Source organism: Anabrus simplex, chromosome 12 (assembly GCF_040414725.1).
Source record: "Anabrus simplex isolate iqAnaSimp1 chromosome 12, ASM4041472v1, whole genome shotgun sequence".
Classification (NCBI taxonomy): domain Eukaryota; kingdom Metazoa; phylum Arthropoda; class Insecta; order Orthoptera; family Tettigoniidae; genus Anabrus; species Anabrus simplex.
Genome location: NC_090276.1, coordinates 26,739,759 through 26,752,545, shown reverse-complemented (window position 1 = coordinate 26,752,545; position 12,787 = coordinate 26,739,759). Strand labels below are relative to the sequence as shown.

Below are 12,787 nucleotides of genomic sequence, written 5' to 3'. Positions count from 1 at the left end.
CTCCTGAAAGATGTCTGGTCTTTTAAATCTCGTTCTATTAATCCCAGTTCCTGCAGATCTTTTGTTTACTTCCATCAACCACGGTGGAGTATAATGTGTTTGCTGTTGTTTTTGTTTTTGGGGTCATCTGCTCCCCATACCAAGGTATCCTGTGCAATTCCTTTAATAATTTGTATGTAACTACCGCATCCTCCGTCTACATTTTAATATACATATTGGGCAAAAACATTTCCTCTCTGCCCGTTTTAGTGCTGAGATTAAGAGTAGTGAACAGTTAATCTTCGACTCTTCCATGGGCCTTAATGGTCTGTATGGAGATGGATTTGTCCTTCCGTTTTACATGTGATTTGTGTGTGTTATAATTTTTCTTCCAACTCTGGAAATGGCATTCACTGGTGTTCTATCAGCATTTTAAAATTGGAACTACTGAAATTTTAAACTGGTTCTTTTCTTGGATTCAAAATGTAAAATGGACCTGCCTGGCTCTTCAATCAAACCCTTTAATTCGAAGGTTTTTCCATTCATAATTCTGTTTTCTTGTTCACAGATGCGACTGCCGCCCGGAAGTACCCGGCCCAACCGACAACTCCTCCACCTACAAGATACGGCTCTATCTCACACGACCATTACGGCTTACCTCCGAACTATTACGGCGCTCAACCACCTCCCCCAGTTTATACCGGATCTGGTATGTACGGCAGCGGTGCCATACCGAACGTCCATCACCGCGTCGTGTCTCCACATTATCCAGGAATGATCCCCATCTATCCCAACCCACAAGCACGTCCATTGCCTCCTTACGGAAATAGGAGAGTGCCCACTTTCAGCCGTGGAATATACCCTATTGGATACGGAGTTCCGCCAATAACATACTCTAACGGCAGAACAATCCCAGACATATACAAGTCAGACCCTGGACAGAACGTGCCAGTCTACAGAAGTGGGGCCAGGACTGTTGGTGGAGGCATGGCTGATTTTGGTGGCGCTGGTGGGCTGCCAAGGTACAGTGATTCCCTGCAGCCTGTTGATGACATGGATAGAGGATTTTCCATGCCTGAAGATATGGAGGAATCTGATCTGGATGGTGAAGAGCGCCATCCTTGTGAGAGTATGTGTAAAGATGGACACTTCACATGTCTAGACACCTGTGTTTGCATCCCTGCATCCTGGAGATGTGACGGGGATGGAGACTGCGCTGGGGACGAAGACGAACTTGAGTGTGGTGACGAGATGGAGGAGATGGACGCTTGTCTTCCTTCGGAAAATAACGTGCGGTGTCCAAAGACCGGCAAATGTATCAAGGAAGAGTGGTTGTGTGACGGTGAAGATGACTGCGGAGACTTCTCCGATGAGACACACTGCGGTGAGTAGCTTTTTACTCTCATTTCGCTGATACAGTTACTAATAACTAGAGCCCGGATTTTTATGCATTAATAGGTTAGAATGCAAACTTACTGAAGCGAGTAGCAAGTATAGTCTACCTCCACAACGACTATGCTATGGGGTTTGCATAATATTAGGGGCGCGGCCCATCAGAACCCCTATAATTTATGTTACTCTTTCTACATTATGGAAGAGCGGGTGGCCGACACTGCCCACTAACCAAACTAGTTTGCAACCTAACCTGTTACTGCATATAAATCCGGGCTTTACTAATAACTAAGGTCGTAATACTGAAAGAAGCATTCCGACATTTTTTAGAGTGAGATCTTTTTACTGCCTGTCTGGGTGGGAAAACAGAGTAAGGAGTATGGTTTCCATGGAAACGTAGACGTGTACACTGCGGTTGCCATGGAGATAAGCTTGCGGGCGGGCTCGTGTTGCTTGGAGTTACCAAACCTCTCACTTCTGAGTTACGCACAACAGAACACAGCGGTCTGAACAAACGAACAAATGAGCCAGAAGTGAGGGGAAGGAGAAAGGAATACAGGAATGTCGCAATACCTTGCCATGGCACGCGCAATGCTCCTCCATCCAGCTCTATCTGTCAAACGCTTCTTTCAATATTACAGGTAAAGAAGGTGGATGTTAATGACATATAATATCACTGAAAATGAACAATAAAATGCTCTGTAAGGGGAGGTTGTAAGGCACATTGGGTTAAAAATACCCAATGCTAGTTTTTTATGATTTGATAGCCGAAAGTCCATTTTATAATGTGCATGTGGTGTTGTTGTTGTTGACTGATAAAGTACCCCTAATGCCATTTAAGGGAAGACGTGCATGAACAATAATTTATTTTCTAAATTCTCTGTAACTTGGACATTGTTTGAGTTAGAATCATGAAACTTTGTGCACTGATTTACTTATTTTTCCAAAAACATCAGTTCACGAACCGTGAATGACCACAAGGATCCTGAATTTTTATAATTTAGGCGAAGATAACTGAAAATATTAAAAATATTTTACAGAAAGGATTTATAATTGAGGAGTACCGTAAACCGGGGTTACTTTGTGACAGGTGCGCGCAAATAATAATTTCATATTTCGCGTGATATGCATCAATGGTCTGACAATGGAACATTATGTGTTTTCACTCCTCAATAATGGTGCTACCTGTGTGTACAATGATAATGTCCGAAGTGTTGGACTGTTGGCAACAGAGAGCCTTTTGGTCTATTGTACTGAGCACGTGATTTTGTGAATAGCGGGAAACTTTTGTCGGCAACAGAAAACGTTAATGAGGTACACACATCAAAGTTAGTGGAAATCTTAATTTCATGTTTCCAGATAAAAAAATGCACGATTCCCATGACGCTTTGAGCTTTCTTTCAGTTATTTATGTTAAAATAAAATAAACAGAAGAAGTTTAAGGAGTAACTTTATGACAACAATGACTCTGCCACAAAGTAACCCCAGTGTTCTAAAATTGCCTTTTTTTAGTAATGTGGAGTCTGTAAACGATGTTCCACTCTACTGAAGCAAGAATGTCCATCTCTTGTTAAGATCTAATTGAGAACTAGTTGAAAATGGTCTGAATAATCTACGTTCTTGATACAGGAAATGTAGTATTTGCCCTGTAAGCCAGGAAGAAATGCTGAAGCACACGTATAACAGGGCAATGGATGTAGAAAGTGATGCTGTGAAACAAGCTGTAAGTAAGTTTCATTGAGCACATGAATCTCAAAAGAGGTAAGGTAACAAATAATGGCTGAAGAAAAGGGAAATGTATAGATGTGCCATCTGGAAGAGGTATGACAGCTTCAGATTATGACTCTGTATATGAGATTCCTAGCTGTACTGGCACCGACGGGAACTGCCCTCAAAGAACATTAAAGACACCCGAAACGAGAATTCAAGTAAAAATGACAATGATGACATCTGTACTGAGTCAAAAGACAACTCATTGAATGGAGAAGAATTTAATTGTGACTCTGAAGAACTTCCTATTCGTGAAAATCCGATGATAAGATTGTTGGGACACGCGTAACTGTACTGTCCAGGAATCGTAACGAAAGTATACAATCAAGTGCAGTTATCAGTGCTATGGATAGCACCGTGAAATGGACGGATATCAAGGTGCAGTTGTCAGTGCTATGGATAGCACCGTGAAGTGGACGGATATCAAGGATGAAATATAGTATGCAGATGACAAAATATGGTGTAAAATTAGTCCAACCATACAAAGGAGAAAACCTGAAATCTATGACATTCCAGAACTCGCAAAACACAGCAAAAAGTGAACAGTTTGTAAACTATTCACTCTTGAATGATGCAGATATTTCAAGTGGTTATATCTGAGGGTTTAAAAAATATACAGTGTGTTGTATTATCATGGTTATGAAAGAGATTCTCCTTTTATATTTAGCCAGTGTCTTAAGTAACGACTTAATGGGGGTCACTTTGTGACATCTGCACCAAACGTGGAAGGGGTAACATTGTGACAAGTTCTTCTTGAAATATTGAGTGATTAAATGTAAATACACATACAAAAATTATTTCAAAACATGAATAAAGGATGGAAGCATACGAAACATAGAAAAACCTTAATACATAATGATATTATTCTGATTATATTGAAGAAATCGTCAAAACCGACACAAAGTAACCCCAGGTTACGGTAGTCTAAATGATGATTTACCGGGCGAGTTGGACGTGCGGTTAGATGCGCGCAGCTGTGAGCTTGCATCCGGGAGATAGTGGGTTCGAATCCCCTGTCGGAAGCCCTGAAGATGTTTTTCCGTGGTTTCCCATTTTCACACCAGGCAAATGCTGGGTCTGTACCTTAATTAAGGTCACGGCCGCTTCCGTCCAACTCCCAGCCCTTTCCTATCTCTTCGTCACCATAAGACCTATCTGTGTCGGTGCGACGTAAAGCCACTAGTAAATGATGATTTAAAATTGTCACCGCGTTCAAATCCCGATGATACTTTTGTTTCATTTATTTACTTTTGTCCATTGACGATTGCTACACGAATGGTTTTGTTCAATATATTTTGAAATATCGTTGTCCTTTTTTCGTCTATTAATGTTCTGTCGCCGAGCTGAGTGACTCAGACGGTTGAGGCGCTGGATTTCTGACTCCAACTTGGCAGGTTCGCTTCTGGCTCAGTCCGGTGGTGTTTGAAGATGCTTAAATACGTCAGCCTCCTGTCGGCAGATTCACTGGCACGTAAAAGAACTCCTGCGGGACAAAATTCCGGCACCTTGGTATCTTCGAAAACTGTAAAAGTAGTTAGTTAGTGAGACGTAAAACCAATATTATTATTATTTGAGTTAGAATAATGAAACTTCGCACACTGATTGAAAATACATTGTTCTTAGCTATACACATTTAACACTTTATTTAGATAAAATGTTTTTGAAAAAAAATATTTTTTTCACATTTGAATTTTGGTCATATTGATGTATGTTTTTCTCAGTAACGCAGAGGTCCTGGGTACGAAAATTCTTGTAGTAATCGTCAATGGACATAAGTAGATAAATTTAAAAAATAATCAGAATTTGAACACGGGGCGCAAAAGCGTGAAGCCGCGGCGATACCCCTGCGCCACCACGTCAGTTGAACTGCTGCACGCCAATAGGCGGGTAAAGGTCGTCGGAATCTTCGACTGTCATTTTATGTCTATGGATAAGCTGAAACAGGTGTTCCCTTATTTCGGCCCCTTTTTCGCTGAGCGAAACTTCTGGGAAAACGGGTTCTTACACTTGGAGGTTACCCTCGTTAGCTGTGATGTTACTGATTTTCTGTTTGTTGTTTCCAATTTAAACTTGGAATTACCAAATATGTTTATGACCGAGCTCGTTAGCTGCAGTCCCTTAAGTGCGGTCAGTATCCAGTATTCGGGAGATAGTAGGTTCGAGCACCACTGTCGGCAGCCCTGAATATGGTTTTCCGTGGTTTCCCATTTTCACACCAGGCAAATACTGAGTCTGTACCTTAATTAAGGCCACGGCCGCTTCCTTACCATTCCTAGCCCTTTCCTGTCCCATCGTCGCCATAAGACATATATGTGTCGGTGCTACGTAAAGCCAATAGCAAACAAACAAAAAAGTTTATGCGAAAATATGGGGAAAATTCAATCTTCTTCTTCTTTTCATACAGCTTTTTCCCACACCTGTGAGGTCGCTGGTGCGAACTGCGTCGCACGTGTGGATTTGACCCTGTTCTACGGCCGGTTGCCCTTCCTGACACCAACCCTATATCACTATTGCGTGTTTCTGTGGTGTTTGGTAGTATGGTATGTTGTATGAATATGATGAGGAGAGTGTTGGGACTGACACATACACCCAGTCCCCGAGCCAGAAGAATTAATCAGAAGCGATTAAAATCCCCGAACCGGCCTGGAATCGAACCCGGGACCCTCTGAGCCGAAGTCCAGTACGCTGACCATTCAGCCAGCGAGTCGGCAAATTTAATATACTATTAAAAATAAACTCACTCGACGTTAAAAGGTCGGTGTACTCAGTCATTTCAATCAGTCACTACTGATCTGCGCTTAGGGCAGTTGCCCAGGTGGCAGATTCCCTATCTGTTGTCCTAGTCTTTTCTTAAATGATTGCAAAGAAATTGCAAATTTATTGAACATCTCCCTTGGTAAGTTATTCCAATCCCCAACTCCCCTTCCTATTAACGTTTATTTGCCCCAATTTGTCCTCTTGAATTCCAGCTTTATCTTCATATTGTGATCTTTCCTACTTTTAAAGACCCCACACAAACATATTCGTCTACTGATGTCATTCCACGACATCTCTCCACTGACAGCTCGGAACATACCACTTAGTCGAGCAGCTGTCTCCTTTCTCCCAAGTCTTCCCAGCCGAACCTTTGCAACATTTTTGTAACGCTACTCTTTTGTCGGAAATCACCCAGAAAAAATCGAGCTGCTTTTCTTTGGATTTTTCCAGTTCTTGAATAAATTAATCCTGGTGACGGTCCAATACACTGGAACCATACTCTAGTTAGGATATTACCAGCGACTTATATACCCTGTCCTTTATATTCTTACTACAACCCCTAAATTCCCTCATAACCGCGTGCAGAGATCTGTACCCTTTATTTACAATCATATTTATATTTTTACCGCAATGAAGATCTTTCCTTATATTAACACCTAGGTACTTACAATAATCCCCAAAAGGAACTTTAACCTCATCAACGCAGTAATTAAAACTGAGAGGACTTCCCCTATGTGTGAAACTCACAACGTGACTTTTAACCCCGTTTATCAACGTACCATTGCCTGCTGTCCATCTCACAACATTATTGAGGTCATTTTGCAGTTGCTCACAATCTTGTAACTTATTTATTACTCTGTACAGAATAACATCATCTGCAAAAACCGCAGGGGCGGACTGATAAGTTTTAATGATGCATTACGATTTTGTACCACTGAGCTCGATAGCTGCAGTCTCTTAAGTGCGGCCAGTATCCAGTATTCGGGAGACAGTTGGTTCGAACCCCAACGTCGGTAGCCCGTCTGATGGTTTTCTGTGGTCTCCTATTTTCACACCAGGCAAATGCTGGACCTGTTCCTTAATTAAGACCACGGTTGCTTCCTTCCCACTCCTAGTCCTTTCCTGTCCCATTGTCGCCATAAGATCTATCTGTGACGGTGCGACGTAAAGCAACTTGTAAAAAAAGAAACTGGAAAAATCTCTTCGAGGATGGCTGAGGTGTGAATCGAACCCAACCTCTACTCAGTTGACCTCTCGAGGCTTAGTGAATCCTATTTCAGCCTAGCACCACTTTTCACATCTCCGGCCCCCGGGGGTGGCAGCTTATCACACCACTAAAAGTTCTGGCATTCCATTAACGTACAAGAGATAGAGAAAAGGTCCCAATACAGTACCTTGCGGAACACCACTGTTTGTTATTTCGAAAGGATACGTAACTTTTCTTTATCTCGTTATACGTAGAGCATCTGTAATTTTGCTCTAATTGTGTTTAGAGTGGCTCTATGGAGTTGTTTGCTCACGAGCCAGTAGATGGCACCGTTGTCTACGTCTGTGGTAGGTTTCAGCGTTATCAGATCAGTACAGCTTGCGCTGTTGCGACGTAAAGCTGGCCGCGCCATCTCTGTTTGCACCAAGGAAGGACAACGTTCCCTAATCTTTTTTGTGGTCCGAGTGTGCAACAGGAGCGGAAATTCATGGAAGACTTCCAGCACAATACGGGGACAATGTTTTGCCACAGCGAAGTGCCTACCAGTGGATTGAACAGTTCAATATAGGTCGCACGAGCGTGAGGGATGAGGAAAGTTCCGGGCGTCCATCTGCAGCCGTAACTGATGCCACTATTGAACAAGTGCGTGCTATGATCTTGAATAATAGAATCTTCACTTCTGATCCTTATGCACCCTCAGACCACAAAAAACGGATTACGAAACACAGTTCTTCCTTGGTGCAAACAGAGAGAGGCGCGGTCATCTTTACGTCGCAACAGCCCAAGCTGTACCGATCTGATAGCGGTGAAACCTACCACAGACGTAGACAACGGTGCCATCTACGTCTGGTAAGCATACAACGCCATTGAGCCAACCTGAGGACAATTAGAGCAAAATTGGAGATACTTATTAACTTTCCTACGTATATTTCACAATTTCCTTCAACGAACTTTTTACGCTGTTGTCCTTGTTAAAACCAGCCCATCGTACACCAAGCATTCTAAGCCACTTGTACTGTATATTCCGTTCTTAGCGTGTCGAGTATATAAGGCCTTCTATTTTCCTGCTCAGTAAAAGTTTCTCTAAGCTCCCTGTGCAGCTAGTACCTGGCATTATTATTAAGCTTCTTACGTAGCACCCAGAACGTTACGTAATACGAGCCTCCTAAAACATTTCCCTGCCTTTCCCACTTCAGTGATAAATAAGTTCTCGATAGCTTGTTGTTACATTATACTTGAGCTCCCCTTCCTCCTGCCTTCTTGTGAGAAGTGAGCCGAGTAAATTCAGCGACTTCAAGGCTAGATTAACATGCTGTTGACTGGGTGTCCTGTGCAGATGACAAGAGGGTTGGAAGAGACAAGGGTGAAAATACTCTTCTAAGAGAGTTCCAGAAAAAGAGTGAGTAATTTAGCAAAACAGTAAAAGTTTCATTGAAATGCTTTCCTGAATTATACAAGGTGGAGTACGCAAGTTGGGACTGTACAATATCTCAAAAACTAAGCGTTGTATAAAGAACTGTCTGGAATAAAAGTTGCTTGATATTAAGGGGTAAAGAACATGCTATTTGTCGTGCTTTATTTGGAGAACCTTTGGGTGGTATTTCAGGGTCACGTGGCGTTTTTTTAAATGGGAACCAACATTTTAAATTTTGTTTTTGCATTCCTCTTACAAAACTAAGTAGCCTAGCATACACTGTTTTTTAAATATATTTTTATAAGTACATGGTTCTGTCTCTGGTGTAGACAATACAACATTGATGACAGGTAGATATACAGAACATTACCAGTACGCATCGTACCTTAGCGAAATAAATGTTCAAAATGATCTCCTTCTGCCTCATTGCATTTTCCATATCTGTGAATGAACGAGCAGTGTGTCCGTAAAAGGATGTCCCTGTCAGTACTGGCACAAGCATTTCGTATGCGAGCCTTCATGTTGTTCGGAGTCGTTGGTTTTTTACAGTACACTCGATCTTTCAGGTAATCCACAACGGAAAGTCCGGGGATGTAAGGTCAGGAGAATGAACAGGCCAATTGACGGGACCTGCGTATACTATCTAACGATCATGGTAACTGTGCGCAGGGGATCTGTCGTGCTGATACCACATTTGCTTCCTGGTTTCTAATTATCCATATTCCAACAATAACGGCAACACCTCCGTTAAAAAGTGTCTGTACTTTGCACCTGTTAAGGTGCCATCAATGAAGTATGGTCGAATTACCTTGGCACCCAAAATTTCACACCACAGATTAACCGACCAGGCTCTCTGATGTTCCACTTCTCGTATGCAATATGGATTGTCCACAGCCCAATAGTACGCATTGTGTCGATTTACTTCACCATGATTTGTGAATGTACACGCGTCACTGAACAATACTACCTGAATAAAGTTAATATTATTCCGCGGTCTGTCGTATGTCCATCTGCGGAACGTTAATCTATTCACAAAGTCATCATCACGTAGTTCTCGATATAATGACATATAGTAGGGATGGAATTTATGCCGTTCCAATATTCTGAGGACACTTTCCCGCATTTGGTAGCTAATGCGCGAGAACTGATATGGAGGTCATAATTCACTGCACCTACCACCGCAGCTGCCCTTTCGTTGTCCGTAGCGGTTCGTCTGTGCTCCCTTTTCTGCCTTCTTCGGTGAATTGTTTTATTTCACGATAAAATGAAGCACTTGATGGAATTTTTGTATCAGGAAACCTTCCCGCATACACAAGAATAACCTGTTCCACATCTCTCCTACATTCTCCCATAAATGAGAACCATTTCCACTTTGTCTTGTTGCGAAAGTCGGTTCATTTCAACCCACAGACAACTGCGTACGCTTCAAAAAGTTAAACGACTTGCATGGAACTGATGGTAGTTACTTGGTGATCACTAATTACCAGTGAATCTACCTGGACTCGCAGGTGGTTGCAAGTACAATAACGACAGATATCAGGAAACCCTGCGTGCTGTCCTTTCTTGATGGATACAGTACTTTTGCATCCATCTCTTGGCACAGGCCAGAGTAAAGTGTAGCTTCCACCCAAGTCCCAGTCAACATCCATGGCTGTGACAATATGGAAGCTGCTGGGGTATGGGTAGTGCTGAGTAATGACATTCGGAGCATGACTAATGCATCTGGGTGTTATGAAAGGTGCTGCTCATAGGGTCAGTCGTGCTGCAATAGTACTTTCTGACCCAGTGAGGAAAGCAATGGCAAACTACCTCACTTCTCATATTGCCTAGTACGCCTCATTTTGGCGCTGCCATTGGTTTTTGGGGTTTCCTTATAACCGCATAACCTTTGGTGGTGCTATTTGAGGATCCAACCAGCCTCTGGGCTGATGACCTAACAGACAGACAGACAGACAGACAGACAGACAGACAGACAGACAGACAGACAGACAGACAGACAGACAGACAGACAGACAGACAGCAGGAAACCGTCCTACCATGGAAAACAAAACAACGGACCCGGTGTCTCATAGCCTCCTCCCCGTAGTGTTATGCTGGACTGTGGCCAATGGGTCCGACCATTCATTGCGTTCTTCGAACACATTCATGTAATTCTTTCATACTTTTTGCTGTTATGTACATTTGTGTACGAACAATTGCAAAGTGCTTTATACAAAAGTTGTTTGGTTCTGTATGAGGAAGGCGAAAACAAAATAGAGAATGTTGATCTCCATTAAAAAGTCACATGACCCTGAAGTAACCATCCAAACGTTCTCCAAATAAAATACGACTAATAGCATGTTCTGTCCCCCTTTAATATCAAGCAGTTTTTATTCCAGACAGTTCGTTATACAACGTTTAGTTTTTGAGGCATTGTACAGACTCACCTTACGTGGTCCACCCTGCATAAGGAGTGTAGTCAACTCTAGCACAAAATCCTTACTGGTGTTCTGTGACTGTTCAGTATGGACCAGGCTTATACACATTAATCATTATTAAGGTTCAGATGTTAAGGAGAAGTCATAGTTCTTTCCTGAAGTTATTTGACCCGAAATTTGAAAAATCAGTGTCAATGATGGCTGTATATTTCGGGCATTTTTATTGCTTTGCTCATTATAGTGATACAAAGTCATATTTACGTTAGCTCTTGTGGGTGGGGGACGCAGATGGAGAATACACCCGCGGTATTCCGTGCCTGTCCCCTCCTGGTCAGTCCTATCTTTCCTGACAGCTGCGGAAGCTCTCACCCAGATACTTAAATTTTTCTACTCGGGTGATCTTCCCGTATTTTGTCAGGAGTTTTGCTGGGCCATCTTGGATGTTAGCCATTACTTCGGTTTTTGTTTTTCAAAAGGTATCTGCAAGCCAGTTTGTTCAGCGATGTATTTTAGAAAGTCGATTTGCATCCTAGCAGTTTCTACATCTTTTGACAGAATGGCGATGTCATCAGCAAACACTCATGATCCCCTTGGATTTTGTTCCCATTCTCAGAGGACTATAATCAGCAACTAATAATTTTATTAGATTATTATTATTATTATCATCATCTTTGCTGTTCAATGTAATAATATACAACCTTGTACTGCGAAATAATCTTGTAACTTTCCTTATCAGGAAACGAGGGGCCCATTTTCAATTATTGCCAGAGAGGGGGGGGGCTTCTTAGCGCCGCTACTGTGTGTTATCGCTAATAATTTTTGGCCCGTTTACTGTTAGTAATACTCTCATATTTGCTACCTATCATTAAATGCTTAACTCATATTTTTTTTGCCTTTTTAAGCTTATATTTAGTTTTTACGGCATATTTGTATTTCTTTAGGTCTTTAAGCCAGAAGGCAAAAGTGAGAATAGGAGATGAAATGAGAGAAGAAATTGAAGTAGAGCTGCTCTTTATCACCGACACTGTTCAACATCTATTTCGAATAAATAATCAATGAAAGTTTTAGTGAAAAAAGTGGAGTTTTAGTTGGAGGTAGGAGATTAGAGTGTGTAAAATTTGCAGATGATATGGTTGTGATGGGAGAAAGCGAATGTGGAGTGATACAAATATTAGATCAAGTCAACATGAAACTAGAAGAATATGGAGTGAGAATTAACAAGAAGACCAAAAGTATGATAATTGGAGGAAGCGGTAGAAGTTCTATTAGTTTAGGAGGAGGAAGAAATAGAGCAAGTCAGTATGATCAGAGATGATATGTATTGCATGATAGAAATTAAGAAAAGAATTGCCATGGCAAAAGAAGGCTTACTTTGTGGACCACTAAACATAGATTTGAGGAAAAGAAAGTATTATACTTGGAGCAGAGCGCTGCTTCGACATTACGGAAGGAAGACGAAAGAAGATTGGAGACAAAAGAGATGCGGGTATGGAGGAGAATATAACAAGTGAAATGGGAAGACCGGGTAAGGAATGAGGAGGTATTACGAAGAGTTGGAGAAGAACTATGTAGCCTATGTTACAAATCATTAGAAGGAGAAAAATGAACTGGATCGGACATTGTTTGAGGAGGGACTGTTTACAGAAAGAAGGAATGGCGAAAGGAAAACGAGGAAGAGGAAGGAAAATATATCAAATGTGGGACAATATCGAAGAAAAGAAATATTCGGACATGAAAAACTTGGCACAGGACAGGCAAAAGTGGAAGAGGTTCATCCCATGACAAGATCTGCCGTTAAGTCAGAATACCTAGATGATGAGGTCGTAAACTTCCGAACCCTGATCGTTATCA

At 41.8% G+C, this 12,787-nt stretch overlaps 1 protein-coding gene across 1 annotated transcript in view; it reads left to right on the top strand.

Moving 5' to 3' along the window:
* Nucleotides 1–292: 292 nt before the first annotated feature.
* Lrp4 (LDL receptor related protein 4) overlaps nucleotides 293–12,787 on the top strand; it is a 315,255-nt gene continuing 302,760 nt past the window's right edge. Inside the window, exons 1-2 of the mRNA XM_068229792.1 lie at nucleotides 293–305; nucleotides 548–1,363. Of these exons, the coding sequence (XP_068085893.1) occupies nucleotides 293–305; nucleotides 548–1,363 (829 nt within the window). The remainder of the gene's footprint in view (nucleotides 306–547; nucleotides 1,364–12,787) is intronic.